Source organism: Haliotis asinina, chromosome 2 (genome assembly GCF_037392515.1).
Source record: "Haliotis asinina isolate JCU_RB_2024 chromosome 2, JCU_Hal_asi_v2, whole genome shotgun sequence".
In the NCBI taxonomy this organism is placed as follows: domain Eukaryota; kingdom Metazoa; phylum Mollusca; class Gastropoda; order Lepetellida; family Haliotidae; genus Haliotis; species Haliotis asinina.
In genome coordinates this window covers 37529021-37550346 of record NC_090281.1, presented here as the reverse complement: position 1 = coordinate 37550346, position 21326 = coordinate 37529021, and the positions used below count along the sequence as shown (strand labels likewise).

The 21326-nt window shown below is 38.0% G+C and overlaps 1 protein-coding gene across 4 annotated transcripts in view; it reads left to right on the top strand.

The window, feature by feature from the left end:
- The window catches only part of LOC137273682 (neurogenic locus Notch protein-like), a 100433-nt gene that overhangs the window by 52546 nt on the left and 26561 nt on the right, over window positions 1-21326 (top strand). For 3 of the 4 annotated variants that reach the window (XM_067806477.1, XM_067806476.1, XM_067806475.1), the window contains exon 7: window positions 16384-16506. In XM_067806477.1, the coding sequence (XP_067662578.1) occupies window positions 16384-16506 (123 nt within the window). Of the gene's footprint in view, window positions 1-2313; window positions 2587-16383; window positions 16507-21326 lie in introns of those variants that run through there. The other variant, XM_067806478.1, reaches the window with a different exon arrangement.

Here is a 21326-nt window from a genome sequence, read left to right as displayed (position 1 = left end):
TCTCAGGCAAACACACTGTCGGAGTGCTCGCTATCAGCCCCTATAGGCAGTGGTGGGGGCTGCGATCGACAATCCATCCTGCGGAACTTCTAGGGGCTAGTTATTCACAAAGACAACACAAATGTGGAGCCCGAGTCCACAAAGGATTTGTTTGTTTCGAGAACAACGCATACTTTTTCCATAAGACAAACACATGGTTTAGAATGCACCCATTTCTCCCAGTGATATCATCCTTTGAACTTGTCCCAGACCAGGCAGAATCTGCATGTGGAGCAAGAAGCAACTGGAATGCTGAGACACAGCACATCTAGATGTAATTGAATGGACATGAACTTGAACCATCTAGACAAGATTAGGGGTGTTCCATCAAGGGTGTTGATTTGAGTCTCAGCTGGGAAAACCTCAGCAACATTTGCATCCTGATTTGATGACTGACAACAATTGGCAGCTTGTCTTGTGACTTACATCTAATTGCTACCTGAGGAAGCTTGAAGATGTATCTGCATCAGCTGGATATTCATAAGAAGTTAGATTGACCTTATGTGTGTTTGGGATTTCTTAAAAGTATTTGGGTGACGACTGGATTGTTAATTTTGAGCAAGTTATGATTAAATACTTCAGATTTCTTTTTATGTTTTTCCTGATATGGATTTAGTGACAGAATTTGTGTCCTGAGTTTCACTAACTGTACTGAAACACCAGTGATGTGTCTTTTTTTTTCCAACTTGACATATTTCTCAGTAATGAACATTTCTGGAGGAACTAATATATATTACTAATGTTCAAGCTTATTTCTGTGTTGAAATCTGTTGTGACTATTACAAGTCTGTTTTGTTTGCATTAGTTCAGTGGAAGGCTAATATTTGTATTGGAACAAACTTCCTGTTAATGATTATAATTAATTTTGTAATTGAAAATTTAAAAGTTGCTGTAGCATTTGTTTAAAACATTTCATGATGATATTGAAGATGTTGATGTGAAGTAATTAGCGTGCCAGTAACAGTGGAGTAACAATTACTCCGTCCAGTTGACATTCAGTCATTAATAGAATTAGTTAATGAATTCTGCTTGTCAGGTGAGAAGTGTCAGGCCAGGTATTGTCTTCAGGCATGGCTTGTTAACTCAGGTGGAACACCAACTAGAGCGTGACCGAAGCTACACTATTTACATCAACACTGAGTACTGTTTCATGTGCATATCCGGAAAACTGACAGCCTAAATGAGGAATTTGACAATGTTAGTGCAGACAGTTCTTGTGTTGTGTTGTGGTTGATAGGAAATCTGCATGATGTCGTCAGGTCATGCTTGGCTGGAAGTGTAGAATATTGATGTTCTGTTTGAACAATGGCTGGGATGTTGTGTTGCACCTGAATGACTTGGCTAAAGATAGTTATTACATACTGTGATGGTACCAACTCTGTATGGATTTGCAAGACCTGTTCGGCTGTACAGCAATTCTGTGATGAGTTGATGTTTAGGGACTTGTGTATTTGTTTTTAAGAGAAGTTGTTCCTTGTTTTGTTGGATGAACAGTGTCAATATATGAAGCCTTAAGTGTTACAGGATATAAGTAATATGGTATATCCGTGAGATCCAACTCAATATCGCCCAGTTAGACAATAGCATGTGGGAGATAACTTGCAATGGGAGGTTCCTGATGATTCAAGATGATGTCAGAGAATAACATTGTTATTGATGCTGTTGGAATGACATTGTATTCTGAATTTCTTATCACAGTCCTCAGTGATATCACAAGTGACAACCATTTTTCAGTGAAATATGAAAAATCAGAGTTTTGAAAATCGTCTCTTCAGGATGTGAAAATGGATCTCATCAAGTAATGTTGTTTTAATGGAATGAATATTTGTTCCTTTTTTCTAAGGAATGGAAGAGGAAAACAGTTTAAAGATGAAGTAACATGTAATATAAACATAGCCTTAAGAATCTTTTGTGGAAGAGTTAGTCTCCCATCACTCAAGGTTAGAAATCGGAGACAGTTTGCGTACAAATCAAGATCATTCAAAACTCTCTTTCCACAAGGACAATAATAGCCAGTCCAGCAGTGACCCAAGGTCTGACTGTCATCAACAAGTAGAAATACCTGCTACTAGTGTCCATTGAACACAACTGATTTGTTTGTGTGGGGAGAAAAGGTTCCCCCCCTGTAACAGCTGTGAGCCTAAGCTGGCTGGTCCCCGAATTCTATTGTGTGAGAGAGGGGAGCCTTATTACAGGCAGCCCCAGTGCTGTGATTACCATTTGAATAGGCCACTTCCCTTCTCCCAACCATGTGACCGGGCCATAATTGTCGCTTGCTTGCCATGTGAAACTCTTGTGCTCGCTCAAGCGAGGACTAGGAGAGACAGCGGAGCTTTGCCCTATGTGCTGTGTGACTAGGCTGTGTAGGCATTCAATGGTTGAAGTCCACGGACACAGATTTGTTGTGGGATAAACTTATGTACAACAGGGATTGTTTGGTGTACTAGCCCACTTTTTGGATATTTTACTGGAATATGTCTTAACTAACAATGCCTGGGACATTACTCGGCTCTTTTTGGATACTTGGAGTGGTTGTCTTCATTGGAAGTAAGTATTTCATGTGCTGGTTGAAGTTTGAGAAAGTTGATCCCACATGCAAACATCTGTTGATTGTGGTTGTCCTAGTTCACCCTCGGATTTCCACAAACACTGAACAGATTTAACAATCTATACTACAGCTATGAAGTTTATTACAATCTTGATGCTTCAGTTTCTGTGCAGACAGGTTGACTTTGTAAACCCAAAGCATAGAGGCTGAAAGTTAGTTGGCATTTTCCCAGGCCTCGGCATCCACATGGGTTCTCACAGTGCTGGCAGCCTAGAAGTAGGGTTGAGAAATTCAAGCTGGAAGCTGCCACTCTGTGATGCAATGTGTACTTATAAACACTTGTTCATATAACTGATTACATACTAGTTGATATCATTACACTTGTATAATAATTAGTCTACCCAGGACTGTGTACTGTTTCTGGAATAAGTTCATGAGGAGGCTTACTTGAACCTGAAGTGTGTTAGGCTATGTGTTCCATGTTTGTAAACAGGTGCTTGTTGATTTTGATGTACTAAGTATACTTATAACTTTATGGGAGGTAGGTTAGGTACACCGGGAGTATTATGCGGTGTCTGTTATCTTGTGTCTGTATTAAATCATGGCTGTTGATTCATACATAGGACCAGAAATCACAACAGCTCATAACACACTGAGTGAAGGATAAATGTTTAGATATTTCACATAATCATTTGATTTCAGGTGCCTTAAGTCTTCCTGATATAATTGGTTTACATTTAAGACAGGAGACTTGGAAAGTAAAGTGTTACAACTAACAGTATGTTTTTGCTGTTGAAACATTTAAACTGAATTTTGACATGTTTTCATATGTTACAGACTAATATTATCAGTTGCTGTATTTTGACACCTGATATATGGATTTCAGTCTGTTTGTCTGTGTTGAATAATTTAGAAAGTGAGTATGTGGGATGACAATTTCTTATTCAGATTAGTACAGATTCTAGTAGTTTTGTTGGGTTCGATCCCATCCAGGATTTGAATCCATGCTTGCTGTCAGGCACCTACCTAATTGCTTCTCAAAGAAGTAGTCTCAAATGTGAAGCTAATCTATGAACAGCCAACCCCTAAATGCCTATCAGAGATCTGAGGTGTATATTTATCATTTCATAAATGTTGTTTACTTGTAACTGTCCAAGAGAGATGACCTGACTACAACTCAGTTGTATCCAATCATGGACCTGTTGTTGGTGGGGAAGTTGGCCGACATAAGGGATATATACATGCAGTATGGGAGCAAGTACTCAGACAAGATAATGCAATGTAGACCTAAATGTAGGATGTACAATACTGTATTCACAATGTAAACTGTCAGTGTGTAGGAGAATATATGTAGAGGGTGTGTATGGCAATGTAGCTATAGTTATCTAGTTATATGGGAGTGGTCTATAAAAAGCTGAACCTGGACATGAAAATCCAGTGATCAACAGCATCTTTTGCAACTGGGATAAAATGACATGTATCAACAAAGTCAACAAACCTGACCACACAATCCTGTTAGACAAATCTATAGATTACTGAAATATGTAATGATGTTAATTGACAATATACATCAAGGTACAGCAACGCATAGCAATAGACTGACAGCAATGTATGGGAAGGGAAGTCTTCATCCCTCTTGCTGTACTATGTAACACTCACTCCCTCCATGATGGAAGTAAGCATCCCAGTCATCTGTTCACAAGGATGAGGTCATATAGGATAGAACCAGGATGACTGCTGTAGTGTTCTGACCCGTAACATTACTTTCATGATAAGCTTGTAGCTATATACCTATGCATGACTCAGTTGTTTAAGTTTTCGGTCAAAATACAAATTGTTTGTCAAATAGTAGATAATTACTATGTTTTTTTGAGTTCTGTCAACTGTCATCTTTACAAGTAGTTGTTAAATTCTATCTACCTGAAAACAGTTAATTGTTTGATCTCTATTTCAGAAGTTGGTGAATCAGTAATAAGGCATACAACTTTATGGATAGCATACAACTTCTTGTTTACTGCAAAGACAAGACAGTTATTGTCCATAAAGTTGTATACTATATTACGGAAAACAGTTATTCTGTGTAATTATCATAGGTGCCTGAGTAGTCCTTGGTAGGCATTTCGTATATTGACCTCTTTCTCAAGATATAAATATGTAGACCATAATGCTCCTGTTCTTCTCTCAGTCATTGTTTACAGTAATTATACATGGCAATCTTTCTCATCCAAGTTAAAGAATCATAAACAGAACAGTTACAATGTCGTACAAACTAATCCGAAAAGCTTTTGGTGATGAATAATGAACATAACGTTTGTTATATATTGGTCAGATTAGTTTCTCACTCAGTTGACATGACTTGGGCTTGTTAAAGAACAGTTTCTGATACAGGTTATGAAACAAATGGTTTCTTACTCAGGTGACATAAGAAGGCCTAATGCAGGTTTCTAGGTAGTTGGTTATTGACTCAGGATAGAAATTAACTGATTTCTCACTAATTCATAGAGCAGTAGTTTTCCCACCCAGGTCACTGAACAATTAGTTTTCTCACTCCTGTCACAGGACAGTTAGTTTCTCACTCAGGTCAGAGTAGAATGAGTTTCTCATGCATCTCACAGGATAGAGTTTCACCCAGGTCATGGGACAATGGAGCACACCACAGTGTAGTGGTTAGCTACCTCTCATGCCAAAGGCCCAGGTTCGAATCCCGGTAGAGACACCAAATTTGTGACCTGGGTCTCATACTGTGTTGTGTCCCTGGGCAAGGCACTTCGTCCACATTGCACTCAGTCCAACTATCCGTTAGAAATGGGTACCTGAAAATCGGATGTATAGACCTATATGTTCGCATACAAAATCGGTCAAGATAATGATGTAATGCCAGAAAGCAACATCATGTTGGATTTTAGTTTCTAGATTCTTCCCAGGTCACAGGACAGTTAGTTTCTCACCCTTGTCACAGGATAGTTAGTTTCTCATGGAGATCTGTGTGCAGGGTTGTAGCACAAGAAGTCCTTTTAGAGACTTATTAAAGTGTTACACTCTTGTAGCAGAAAATATACATACAAATGAGATGTGTCATGTCATGAGACATTTTAAAGCAGTTTGTCCTAGATAGATGCACAAAAAATGTGGCTTCAATTAAAATCTTTCAGCATTTAAAATGAGCAATAAACCGGAATGTATACTACAACAGATGAAACATTTTAAATGATCTTATCTTGTTGACACAAACTGACTGCGAGCCAAAGAACACTGGAAACAGAAAGCTTAGTATGAGATAGGGTGCATGATACATGCAGCTGACAAATTGACTCAAGTTTTCCATAACAGTACATTTATGTGTATATAAATATCTTGTGGTTGCTGTGAGTTGATGGTGTAGCAGCAACTGGGAGTTTACTGTTGTTAATGTACAAACAAGGCTAAACTTTGTGGTAACAGATACAAGTGAGCAGAGGAGGCATTTTTGGAAAAACAGAACTGCAGGCAAGTTATGAGCTCTGAAAAAAGGCGACTTAGGGCTCGATAGGATCATTTTCCCACACTCTGCGTCCAGGCTGAAACTGGGTCAGGATATACGAGAAGATGTTTTGAACTTGGAGTTTGCAGGACTACCAAGTAGCTAATGTCTCTCTGAAATTGTTAATGACAAGTTGCAATAAAGAATTCTTGAAATCTGCTTGGCCCCTTTCGAAGAGCTCTTGAGATGACAGAAGTTTGTTGTAATTAATTTATTTAAGTAAATTTTGATGAAATCTGTTGAACATATGGCTGCTTCCTTCTCTGAATTATAAAAATTGACACGCCATACAATAACGTTTGCTATGTCAGCAGTAGATGCTTGTTTATCCAATACATTTTTGTCTTGTTATCTGAATGACATAGGTATTAAATCTTTCTCACTGACTGAAAACTGTGCTGATGACAGAATACTCTAGTTTGTATGATATGCAAAATTGTGTCATATGAGAGGCTTGATCTGCCATTTAAGGAAGATTATGAATCATAAAGACCTTGTATTGAATGTAATTGGTTTGACATATACACAGCCTACAATTACATGGATATTGCATTAAATATTTATACAATGCATTGAATCGGAATGGTTGGTAGGCATGGGTTTCTGAAGAATACTTTACAATTGATTGAGTACATGTAATCAGCAGTAGCAGGCTTTTCAGAGATTTTATGGTAATTGCAGTTTATAGTGGAGAAAACATGCCATGATGTCTGGTCTGGTTGATTTATGATTCTGCCTAATGTGAATATATTTATGTTTTTCTTGATTAGATCTTGTTTCAGGTTTTATAAGTATTTAGGTGCTTTTTTATTAGTCTTGTAACAGCTGTCTTGGTGAAAAATGTTTAACAATGTGGAAACATTTTTCGTTTTTGTTTAGTACCACACTCAGCATTATTTTGGCTACGTGATGGCCAGAGCTCGGAGAAGACAATCCAGAGAAGGATGGGGTTTATAATGATCCACTGGGTATGATGACATGCTGCCAAACGTCACCAGACCTAACTATCTGTCCATTGGGTCGTCAGTGACCAGCAGAGGCTGCTGAAGATATACTGCAAACTGGAGTCCTTGAGGTGTTTTGCAGTGTGGTAGCCTTGTAGTTAAAGTATTTCCATGTCACGACCCCTGACCCAGGTTCATTTCCCAACATGGGTACATTGTGAAAAGCACATTTCTGGTGTCCCCTTTGTAATATTGAAGGAATATTGTTAAAAGTGGCGTATAACTAAACTAATCCGCAACAAGGTTCAGAACTCTTTGTATAATGGAATAGCATAGCAAGGGAATGGACAAAATCCCTTTTTTTTCATAATGCTAATTAATCTGTACTGATTTACATTTGGTGAGTGGAAGTATACATGCTTAAGAGCATTGCGCCAAGCCCTATTCCCCCCCTCTCCCCTCCCGTCCGGAAGGAAATAGGTTGGTTCAAGTCAAGGGTATCCTTTTGTTAATGAATTGCTTATTGATTAGATATACTTGGCATAACAGAGTTGTCACCTTACAAGCGAAGGCTTGAGAAATTTCAAGTATATTTTCCGGCATGTAATAACTTGTAATTTTCCCAGCGAGTTACATGCTTGGCATCAAATTAGCCAGTTTGCTAATAGCTGAATATGTTTGAGATTAGTGTATGCTGAGAATAGCTTTCTCATAAGTGTTTGACACACAAGCAGGATAGTCTTTTAAGGGTTAATGAATTTTTATTGTCACATTGCTGGTAATCTAAAGCTGAGAATAATCAGAACCACATTAAGAGTTGAAGAAATAAGACAAAATGAGATTTTAACCATGTAAGTCAATTTTGCTGAATTTAAACTTGTTTTCAACAAAGGAACCACAGGTGATAGGAGTCCAGTACTAATAGCAATAGTGATTGTATGTGAAGGTTTCCTTTATACACAGTTTGGATCAGGCAACACGTAGTTAACTTGTAGAAATAGTATGAGAAGTAGAAGTGGTTGTAGCTGGTGGACCTGCAGTTGTAGAAATACTGGTTGCAGTAGAAGTAGTTGTAGTATAAATAGCAAATGTGGAAGTAGTTGTATTGGAAGCAGTTGTAGTAGCAGTATCTGTGCAAATTTTTGGTAAAGTAGTATGAGGTATTGTTTAATGGCAGCAGAAGTAGTTGGAGTAGCAGTTGTAACAATAATAGATACAGTTGTTGCTTATGACTTGGAGACTGTCTATGTAGTTGTACTAGATTGTTGATTGATCAGTTCATGAGGGGTAAACTGACACCTGCAGCTGTGCTGCTGATAAGAATACAATTAAAACAAGAGGAAAAAAATGAAACTGTGTCTTCTTCTTTGATTAATCTTGCATGTTTACATCCATTCAAGGTTTAGGTTTAAGGAGAAATTCCAACAGGAAAAAGAACAGATCACATAGGCCAGAGTTCCTGTAGTTGTTATTAACTATTTCAAAACAGGTTGTCATCCATTCAAGGTTTAGGTTTAAGGAGAAATTCCAACAGGGAAAAGAACAGACCACATAGGCCAGAGTTCCTGTGGTGGTTATTAACTATTTCAAAACAGGTTGTTTTTAAGACATTGTTTTGTTACATTTTAAGTTTCATTGACAGACTGGTAATGGATGTAGGTCTTTGAGTTAATGTTATTCAAAGGATTGAAACATTGCTCGTGTAGTGGTTAGGTGAGAACCGTGTAATGATACTGTTTGATATATGAGATAAAAAAATATTTCTGTTAAAAAATGTCAACATATGTGACCTTGATTGTTGTTGAGCATTAAAGTATTCTAATGTAATATGTAGGTAGCTCGCTCAGAGCAACTCAACAAGGATCTGAGAATATTACACTAATGAGAACCAAATCTTCATACTTCACCAACTCAATCTGTTTACTTGTCAAAATGTGAAAAACAAATTGATAGCCATGCCTTGTATAGACATGGGAAATTTGGGAATGGTGGAAACCAGGTCGTAGAGGAACTGGTGATTGTCGCAGGAGCATCCTGTCCATGCACAGGCAAAGGCCAATTACTTCAGCAGCTAGTGTAGCCATAATAGTGGGGCAAATTGCCTGCAGTTTATCATAGGGAGACCAGCATAATTGAGGCAATTCTGCTCCCTGTGTTGTGGAAAGACATGCAGAATAGTTGCCACTGTATGAGTTATTGTAATAGTAGGTAGTTAGTTGTTTTCTGTACTGGCTGGGCCTTTCATGTGTGAAACACAAAGCTCACTGAATTTCTTAAGAATTTTTAAAGTACATTTGAACAAAAGGCTTAGGTAAATTACCTGTTCACATGCGAAGATTAACGGGAAATGCCACCCTTGATAAGCATTTTGATGATGTTATCGGTTTTTGAGCCAAAGTCGTTAAGTTCAGTAGATTTTGAAAATGTGTTTCCCAAGGTTTGTGTTACATTCTGTACAGATACTGCAGCTGAATTCAGACAACTAATTGCATGGTTATGTCAATGTCTGTAAGTGTACTACCTTTCATTATAAGCAAAACTATTTCTAAGATGTATTTGGGTTTAAATGTTGTTAGGTAAACAGTAGGAGAGAACAGAAATAATTTAGAGATTTAATGGCAACTCTCATATCAGTTTGGACTCTGATTCACCTTTCAAGGCCATGAAAACAAAGGTCAATATTTAATGTGCTCAGCTTTGAATTCCATGCAAGCCATATTCACAACAAAAAACTAAATATTGACATATCATGGTGAATCCACCTGAGTCTGAGAGGAATGTCTCCTAAGCTCATCGCTGTTTACCAGCTGCCTGAATTCCAACAAGTTTCTTCCAACTTTTTGCCATAATTTTTAGCCTAAGTGTATTTGTAACTTTGCATTGAAATATTAAACTCTGTTCTTGGAAAAATCCTTGAAAGTCTCATTTATCGATACTATTTCTGATTTTAAAAAGGGTTTACGGGTTGTTGCCAAGATGGCCTTAGCCTGCTCCAAGGGCGGAGCTTGACTGTGCCTTTGTTTTGAGGCCACGTGTCAACAATTGAAGAGTTGGTTAAGTTCTGCCTTTTGCCTTCAGCCAAATCTCCTTGGAAATCACCTGTATGTTTTCCTCGCTATTGACAAGTGTAAGTCGTTTGGGGAAATTGACAGTTTTTGTGGATCAAACTGTGACGTGTTTGGAACAGTCATTAAAGGTCTATTATTCAGTGAAACAGCTTGAGGGAATCAGTATAATTAATGAACTGTTAGCCTCCTAGGCATCAGTCATGCAGCAAATATAAAACCTGATTTATCTACAATATCATGTTTTTTTCATGGATTTAATGAATTAACATTTTTGTATTTTTCTTTATCTTTACATTATGGCATTATCCTCTAATTATCATTTCCAAATGAAAATACTCAAGAAACTAAGGTATGATTGTTAAATTATTGTTTGTTATTTATCAGTGATGATTTGAGTAAGAATGTTTCTTTTGATATGTTCAACTTAACATGTTGTCAAGTAAAGTAAGTTTTGTTGCCTTTACCGCAGACGAGTTTGAATGTGACAGTTGCACAAATGTACAGGAAGTCACTTGAGGAGGAAGTGATAAAAAGTTGCATGGAACTTCTTTGTCTACAGAATTCAAAACTGAAAACAGATGTGCCATGGTTCTGGCTTTAAATTCATATCTATTTTTTTCACAGATATAACCTGCCTGTTGCCATGTGGAGGTATCAGTTATATTAACATGAAGAATTTTCTTGTTTTCAAGCTCCACTTGCCCAAAATTATGACCTCTGTTGACTATTTCATGTTATCAGCACCATTAGATCCACATCTTCTAACATGTAAATGTATTGTGTTCTGAATTTTATCTTCTTCCTTTTGTGGTTTCAGATAACTTACATAAAAACCACCAGTGTTAATGGATATGAGAAATGTAATATGTTAGAGTTTGAATAGGGCTGAAGTGAAAGCAAATATTATCAAATCATGCACCCAGTATATTTTGTGGATTTAGTTTTTAGTGATGATTAATACAGAGTGTAATAGTGATAAAACAAGTAAAGCTGATATGAGGTTCTTCCTCTCCCACCACAAACAGGTCACCAATAAATATCACCAAATCTTCCTTTAAAAAAGTGTCAGTGCGTGGCGGTATGGGAGACAGGCTGACAGCCATTGTTGTGTGGGCCTGGTCAAGTGGTCATTTTCATTGTTCCCTGGCCATGCTGCTCGTTAAGGGATTTACTTTTCACCTGTTGGCAGGTGCAGCCTGAGGTTTGTGGGGCCCCAGACAAGCCTAATGGTCTCAAATTACTACCTGTTTTGATTTACTGTTAGTGGCTGCGTGATGGAATTCTGGGATACAGAAGGAAATAAGCAGCCATCTTTCTTGTATTCACACTGCAACCTTAGTTTTTACTTTGTTTTCCCATGGACTCAGTTTAAAAGAAAAGTAATCATTTGAATGTTGTAATTATAAAAATATTTCATTTCCTCTTAGAACCATTAAATTTAATGTCTTCTTACAGTTATTCTGTGAAATATGATGCTTGATGATTCTCAGAAAAAGAATAAAAAATAGATTTGTTAAATCTTCACAAAAATAATTAATTACAAGTGTGAACTTTTCAACAGACACAGTTAAAATATCCTTTGTCAAGGGTACTAATGTTAATTTCCACCCCCTTCCCCGGGGCTTAATGGTTGCAGAGGTGTTTAGGGTTATGGCATTGCCATAAACAACCCCAAGCCACTGACCTCCCCCTTCTCCCTCAACACACACCACCTACTTAAACCAGTTATGATGTAACAGTAAATAAAATTGTGTAAGTGTTTTCACTGCCAGATAAAGGGCAGATAACCCAGTCAGTAATGACTTTGATTATGCCCTCTAGCACCAGCACTTGTTCAGGGAAGCTAATTACAGTTGTGATTTGTTTTGATCTTGGCTGTAAAAGTGTCACAAAGTGGTAAATAAAAGTCCTGCAATAAAGAAGATCTGTTACATAATTAGTTTTTGCATGTTATGGTTTGAAAGTGTCATGGTCATCAGTGGGTCTGGAATCTTTGTTGTGATATATTACTGGAAATTCCTTTGATTCCTTTGATTTGTTCATAGGCAGGACAGCAATGAAGTGCCTTTAGTTATTTTTCTAGAAATTCATCATTCAAGTCTTGTTGCTAAATATAGCTGTCACATAATTCATTGAGACTTGGTCTACTTGTCTTATCTTGGCACTGATACTGTCTTATTAGAAAAATATTCTTGTGTTCCGTTTTGTGCAGATAGTCGACATAAAACTTGACAGGCAGTATGATTTTGTGGCCAGTACAGGAGGAACAGGATACCCGGTGCGGGTGAAAGTGGACAAGATGTCTTTATGATGTAATCTAGAGTATTTTAAGGAAGTCCTTTTGCATCATTGTTGGAGTGGTTGTCTTTCACCATTTTCCCATCTCACCAATTAACTGAAATCAGAGTTCACTTCTTCTTTATTAGGATGCATGTTGCCATGACTCTGTTATTGAGCAGACATTCATACTCTTAGCATTTCAAGATAATAAATGATTACAATTATTACCATTTATTCAAACTCACTGAGAAACTCAGTTTAACCAAAGAAATAGTCTTTTCCACAACAGTTGCAATGCACTATCATTGATAGAGATTTACCTAAAATTGTATGAGACATACTCACCACCAACAGTTGAATAAATGTAAGGTAATGTTTGAAACACAACCACATGTATCAATATATTGCAGTCATGATATATCAGTACATTCTAACACGCTCTCTCTTGCTGAAAGCAGTTTCAGAATCAGGGTGACCAATTATTTTTCTACTATTGACATGTACAGTCCTTTGAACTGTATAACACAATATTGCTGACACATTGATAATGACTGTTCAGACCAACAGCCTTTCATGGTAGCTTTTCATAATTTGGAGCTTGGGAATTAGAGAGGGCAGACTCGCACTTAGTCACCTGAATATTTAGACTCTGATGTAGGAGGACAACTTGCTTATGTTAACTTGTGTAGTGTGTAGGAGAGCATGTGTCATGCTTAGTTTACATAGACTGCGTGTAGGGTGGGGTGGGGACGGGGTTGTTTGGGTGGAGGCAAGATTATTTTGGTGGCTTTTGGCTGTAAGGATGTTTACAGGACTTTTTGGCTGGGAACAGGGTTATTTGGTTGGGGATGAGCTGTTTGGGTGAAGATATGATTGCTTGAGATGGGATTGATTGGGTGGGGACAGGATTCTTTGGGTGGGGATGGGTGGTTTGGGAGGCTACTGGAGTTTTGGGGAGTGGACAGTGTTTTTATGGGTGGGGATGGGCTGCTTGCGTGGAGATGGTATTGCTTGGGAGGAGATGAGGTAATTTTGGGGTAGAGATGGTCTTTTTTGGGTGGAGATGGGGTTATTTTGGCGGCAATGGGCTGTTTGGGTGGAGATGGGATTGCTTTGGTTGACAGGGGTTATTTGGGTGGAGATGGGCTGTTGGGTGGAAGTGGAATGGCTCACGTGGGGACTGGGTGTGTGTGTGGTGAGGATAGGGTATGTAGTGCGGGATATGTTGGGCTGGGATAGGGCTGTTTGGATGGGTTTGACAAAGGACAAAGCAACAAAATGGCATTACATTAATACACATTCAACATTTGTTGTTTAGTGTTGCTCAAAACAATATCCTAGCTATGATAGGCTGTAAATTGTTAACCCAGTGTTAACCCAGTGTTAACCCATTTTCCAAGCCACTCACCTAGAATGCCAGATCCATTTTCAAATGATTGAGGGCAGTGGGGTAGCCCAGTAGTTAAAATATTTGATTTTCTCATTTGATTATGCAGTATGTGAAGTCCATTTCTCTTTTCTGTGGCAGTGATATTACTGGAATATTGCTGAAAGTGATGTAAAACCCCGCTCCCTCGCTCCCTCACTCCCTCACTCACTCACTCTGAAAATTACTGTTAATTACCTGTTTCACAGTGATCTTTCTTCTTACATTAAGTTGGTATCTGACTGTGTGACTCTTGAGCAGGCATATTGCTGTCAATGTGAAATATGATAGCAGATACATTTTGTAGTTGCCTAAAGAGTGTGTACTATGTTGTGTTAATGTATGTATCTGTTAGTTTTATTGGATTAATGAGGGTCTGCCGGCACTGACAAGACAAATTGAAGGTTGGTTGATCATGCCACTTCAAAACCTGGTTCACTTACAAATTGGCGTTGTGACTGACAAGAAATTTCACAGTGATCTCAGACAACATTAAAGAAAACACCTGGGGAATTGCACGATTTGTTGCTTAACTCCATGAAAGAACTTGGTGTTTCAAGCAATCGTCTCTCGTCATGTTCACCTTGACTGGAGGAATGTTTAATCAGGGCAAACATGTCGTTTGTGTCTTCTTCTCTTCTTGCCGTCTATACTATAGTGACTCATGATTGCCTGTATCGCTTCTGAGATGTGCTCGGCATAAGTTCTTATAATGAGATGAGAATGTTTGAATAAGAAAAATAGCTACATTACAGTCCTAGCTTGGGAATCTGTCGTCTTCCCAGATGGTGGTAAGCATACTCAAGTGTTCGGACAATATCATATAGATCTGTCCCCTTGATGTTGTGACAGATGCGTGTCACATACATGTTGTACAGGGTTTTTAAGTGCTGAATAGTATATGCCTCAGATCATTGGTAGAGCCCAATAGTCTTGTACACCTTTAGGTCTTGGTAGAACTCAGTAGTCTTGTACACACTTTCACCAATGGTAAGAGCTTAGTGGTCTTTTACCCACTTTGACCTGTGGTATGAGCTGTGTTTGTCTTGTACACACTTAGACTTTGGTTGGGACAAATCTTGTATACTCTTAGACCTTTGTAAGAGCTGAATGATCATGGAACCCTTAGACCTTGCTAGAGACAAATGGTCTTTTACTTCCTTATTAGACACCAAGATGTTCTTGTGGTCTACTAGAGCCAAATATTCTTTTGCTCCCTTAGATCTTGTAAGAGCCAAATGTTCTTACTAAGACCTTTGATAGAACCACTTCATCCTTTGGAAGAACTTGAAGCAGTGCAAGTTATACATTTATCAACTTCGCTTTGGGTCTCTTTGTCGAAATACAATCTACTGATATAAGATTCATCTGTAGACTGTTAGTGTTTACAATGTTTAAACAGACAGTTTGGATGGTACATTCAGTGGTGTTAAATTACACATTTTTTCTACAAGAGGTCTACACAAACTGCTTGTGTAGGTTTCTCCAAGACAGCAACTGCCCATTCAAATAGCTTGGAATGAGATTAAGTGATGATAAATGGCCATATAACTGTAGTCTTCGTTATCCTTAGCAGAAATATCTAGGTATGTTTCCCTGTCAGTCCTTCATCACTTGAATGTCTTTCCAACACTTCAAGCGGTTGTATTTTAGGCATTTAATGATAAGAGTTAATCATTGCAGTAATGATCAATTATGCATCATTTTCAAGGTCTGATTTAGATTCTTCATTCATCTAGTCGTTGCTGAGGAGTGCATTGGCACATTTTGACAGGAAGTCAGTGTTTAACGTCACTACACAGTGTAGATTTTCTTAAGGGAACAAAGAATTCCTTAGGCAAACAAGAGGAGTTTGTTTAGTAAACAGCCAAATAGCCGTGGGTTTTGTAATCCAACAAAATTTGTGTTGTGGTGCCCAGAACACAAAGCTGTAAGTCTTGGGCAAAACTGTCAAATCAAATCTAGGCAAAAGTTCAAATTTAGATATCAGGAAAAATGGCTCAATATGGGATACTTATCCTCTTGATGAGTTGTTGTAAGGAAAACAGTACATGTGTGCTGCAGACCAATGGCACATTCAGTCGAGAAAGTTTGATTTTTAATCGAGATAAATATTTGGCATTTTTAGCTTTATTTTGATTGACTTTAAGTCAAGGGCAACTTCTTTCAGCCATGCACTTTACCTCCATTACTGTGTTGTTTTTGAAGCAATTTGATGTTCATCAATATCAAACTATAGGGTCTTTTCAGAAAATCTTCAAATAATGAGGCTATAGTAATGATAAAATACATATTTTGGTTATGACCAGTTGAAAAACATTTGATTTTTACAATGATGCCAAAAGGCCAAATATTGTCCAGAGTCAAGACAGTATTAGAGAGTGAAAAATCACCCTTTCCTTTTCAGTTCCATAAATCACTGACATCTTTTCTCAGTAGCTTGTGTTTGATATTTCAGTTTCGTTGGTTGTTTCATCATTGGTGCATACTGAAATAGGGAAGAATTTCATTGACCAGTAGAAAAGTATTTGATAATATCATATCTGTTTTTTCTTCAGGTTTTCGAGGACGAAATTGCCAGATCAATGTAGATGACTGCGTGAACAACCTCTGTAATAATGGATCTACCTGTGTAGATGGAGTGGACAGTTACACCTGTCACTGCCCACCTACCTATAAAGGTAAGTTATTTCTTTTATGAGGATTATGGTCTGGGGTGGGGTAGCCTCTAGTTGGAAGCTTTCTTGTTTTGCTGGATTCAGTTCCTCATATTGACACCAAGGGGTAGCGTAGTGGTCAAAGTGTTCACTTGTCTAACACATGTACCCGAATCCCTAAATGGGTACAGTATGTAAAGCCAGTTCTTGTTTCATCTGCTGGAATATTACTAAAAGCTGGCTCATTCTGTCTTATAGCCAGGGCCTTGACATACACAAATGTATAATTTCTTTTTTGAGAGACCACTTTTTCTTGTTTTTATGAGGTTTTCAATTCTAAACCCAAGGAGGTCATGTTGTTGACATTTGCTGGGAATCTATGAACTGCCTTGCTACCTCCCAAACAGCATCTCCTAATGATCCATTTAGACACTTGGGACATGGGAAGAACTGTTCATTGAATTTATGATATTGTTACACTCTATGCCAAATGAAACATTTGCAGTTTTCAGTGTTCTGAACTGCATCTTGTTTACAATGCTGGTGACTTACAAACAGTGTGGAACATGCATGATAGATAAATGTCTGATTCTTTTGTACTACTAATGAAGGTATTATATAGACAAGCTTGCCTTTTGACCGTAAATGTGAACCCACCTAGATCAGAACTTGAATCCTCTTTTGTATCGAAATATTGAACTAAGGGGTGGAGAGACACAACCCCATTGATGACATATGTTTGTGAGATATATAGAAATGCGGGCTTTAGAGTTGAGAAGTCTGTTGTAAATACATGATGAATATTTGCACTACTTCTCTTTGTATTGTACCCAACTTTCTGTTTGTAGAGGGTAGGACAGCTAGGCGCCAAATCATTTTTGTGCGTTTTAGTATGTGGTATGGACAATGACAACTGTTCAGTGCCTATCCAAGAGTAACTTGATCATGGTGGGGTAGCCCAATGCTTCAAGCATCTGTGCTTGGGTTAAGGGCCCAAGTTTGATCCTGTCTGTCTCTTTCTCCGCCTTTCTTCTCTCTCTCCTCCCTTTCCTGATATAACTGCAAGTGGTGTAAAACCACGCTCACTCTCCGGGGTTTGACCAAACTGGTTTACTTGATATTTTGCGTGTATGTACTGGCATACATTCATTGAAGATTAGCTTTCTTTGAGAGCAACTCAACCATGTTAAGACCCTGGTGAAGATATTTCCTTTGATGTTGTTCTGTTTCTGCAACATTGTTAAAGGCAATGTAAAACCACACTCACTCACTCACTCACTCACTCACTCACTCACTCCTGTAAATCAAACATGTAACATGTGCCATCAGGGTCACAACAACATTGCCATATCTCATTCAGTATTGCAAGTAAATGGGGGAATGAGAGCATGTTTGAAGTATAATTAAACCTTGTTTGAGCCACTCTCTGCACTTTTTACCCATCACAGCCCATTAAGTCCCAAACTCCATTCATGGGAAATTCATGTACACCCCATGTAAAACATGTCCCACCTTCTGTTCTCCTCTGATGTTCTGTTATATAGACTCGAAATGCATTTCTGCTAGTAACAAGGGGCCAGGAAAAGCAACTATAAAAATTCCTGGAAACTGTTGGCATCAGCTTGGACTGTAAAAGATAGCTTGGCCCAGTTTTCCATGCTGCGATTCTTAGACTGTTGTTAGTGGTGGTAAGTGGCGTAAGATTTATATATACCTACTGTTCACGAAGGGATTCCGCAGATACCTGTGATATTGTGAAACGGGCTGTATTGATTGACTGTGGAACTACTCCTGTGGAACTGTAGACAAACAAAAGATTCATCACAGACAGCCATACAATATTCATTTGCTAGAGTACAGGTTGTGGTATTGGAAGACCTGGCATAGAGCTGATAGAAGGGAAGACAGGTTTTGTGACAAACATGAGGGAACATGTGATGAAGGAAGTTGTACCTTGGACAAGATAAGGGAAAAACAGTTTATTTGTAATGAAGAGTCTGTTAATGGTAGTTGGTAGTGAACATATCTGTTTTGATACTGATTGTTTTGAGGGACAGAACGATAGCCCAGTGGTTCAAGCTTGTTATGTTACAGACCTTGGTTTTATACGAACATTTGAACAATGATGTGTGAAGCCCTGGTGTCACGCACTCTCTCACCCACTCAGTCACTCAATCACTCAGTCACCCACTTTAAATTACATCACTTCTCAACCACAAATACAAGAACCGTGAAGAATCAATAGAAGTGGTGGCATATATGCCATGTTCCAATGTGTTACTGGGATAGTCTTTTGTTTCCCTACAGTATTGATATCACGGACTAAATTATTAACATCCAGCTTATCTCTCAACATAAAAGTGATGTCAGCTTCCATGCACAGAAATAGACACAGCAGTAACGATCCATGCAAGATCTTCGTTCATGTGCATTAAGCTGCAGAAACTTCTATTTCAGTTCATTTTCTGAAGTAAGTAATTCAGTCCCAAATTCCATGCACGACATCATGGCATCAGAAGCTATATTTGCTTTGCGGAGAAAGGAGAATAATTGATTCGAGCTAACGGTGATGAGGGAGATGTGCATGAACCCTGACACTGGTACGCTACAAAGTAACATGAAATATGTTTCACACATGATTGAGGCCGTGTGTGTAACGTTGTATCGTTAAGTGCAATCAATTAACTGATCACATTGTTTCATATCTTCACTGTCAATAAATGTCGTGTGCCTCCACTCACTGGATCAACTATCTATGCATCACTGGTCGCTCTGCCCCACTTGTAGTGAATAAGCTGTATGCTTGTAAGTGTACAAGCTTATCACCATTTGGTGGAAGTAATTACAGAAAGGGTTTAATGCTGTTATCATTCCTAACTAGAATAACAGATTAACAGATGAAATGTTGATGAGAAAAATATGTAAACAGGTCAGTCCTCATTTAGTAGTTAGGGCTATTCTGTGCCTTTACGGTAAACACTTGTGATAGCTATTGATGTAACGATACACTTAATCGAAACATACCTGATACAATAGATGATACAGAGCATGATATATGGACATCCTTTTTTTAAAAGGATGCCATCGTTAAAGGGATTATCCAAGGCCAACTGAAACATGTTAAAAACACTTGGGTATGTCAAACTTACGATCAAGAGAGTGTTTTACCCTTGCTTCAAGGCTCTACTGATGCTCAGCTCATGGTTGTAAAGTAACTCTATCATTTCAAAAGGCAAGTCCAGCAGACAGTAGACACTAGTCTCTTGGTTATATGCTTTTACACAAATTTTCATTTAATCTCTTAATCTTACCATCAAGACTTTTGCAAGGCTTAGGGACTTGGTTGAGTGTCAGGATGCTCCAACAGTATAATTTTGCTCAGAAGATGAATCATTTCATGTCCTGATGCAATTGACTAGTTGCTGTCCTACAACTGGGTCATATCAGTGTGTTGCATTTAGAAATAAACAAATAAGTGTCTTTGTATGGATAAAGATAAGATGAGTAACAATAGGATACTGTACACCATGCTGACATGGTGAAACATTGTGATTTATGAGTGGAACAGTATATTGTGGCATGACGGATATCACTGATGGTGAATTAAGTGGGAGATAAGTTTACAAGATGTATGTACAGGTGAAAGCATAGATGCTTTGGAGAAAATTTCAGTTTTGATGAATCTGAGAAATGAGATGTCAGTGGCTTGTGAATTTATGTGAAGGTGAAGTTAAATTTTGTTCAATTGCTTATTGAATAAAGGTTTTAATATTATTTCGAGATGTGTACAACTGACAGATTTCAGATTTTGAGAAACATTTAGTTCTGATATATAAGATTCCAGTTACTTGTGAATTTATGTAAAGGTGAAGCTTTATTTTTCAAATTCAACACACTAACTGTGAGTTCATCTTGCAAAGTCTGATGTTGTGGAAAGTGGACAATTTCAGCCAAGCTAAGGTAATGGTTGAAAGTCTCACAAGGGTAACAACGTGTCTGCATCACTTTGCTGATAACTTGATCTTCATGAAGGCAGTGAACCTTGACAAACATCTAATGTTGTTCAGTTTATATTCACCACAGTCATCCAATTATAGGGCATGAGAAAAAGTTTTTTATGGAGAATATGGAAATTCTCAAACTGAGACCTATAGAAAGGTATTTTCATAGATTTAAGAGGTCGTGGGACCAGGTCACAGAGTCCCAGAGATACAGAAATATATTAGGTGTTTTAGTAACAAGCACTTGCAAAAGTAAGGGTTGTGGTCTTGTCGGTTGATCAATCTCGAAGATGCTTCGGAGAGCTTGAGTCATCAGAAGAAATTTAGTAGAGCGTGTTGCTACCAAGTTAGTAATGAATGACCAGTAAGATGGAGTCATTGAAATGCCTTTGTGTCCAAAGGATGTCATAAAGTATGGGTAGTACTTTGTTGTGAGGCATCTAGTTTCCTAATGTCTTCAGTTACTTGACAAAAAGAGCAAGAAGTTACTGATCCAGATACCCTCAGTGGGCTAAATTTTCATCGAGTTCATTTTACCACAATCATAATATTAAGCCTTATTCATTGATTCTTTTAGCATCTTATTGATCTGTGAATGCAGTCTCATTGGTATTCATTAGGTTTTTCTTTATCTTTGATAAATTATCTTTGAGATCATCTGTTTTAGTTCAGTTTTTATGTGTACAGGTAGAAATTCACAATTACTAGTTCTTGCTATGATTAACTGGAGAATTGATGATGCAATGTAAAGCTTCATTGATTGATTTACTGATTCATTCATTGATTCATTCATTCACTCATTCATTCCAAAACTTACATCAGAGAACATTAAAGATGGGTCGA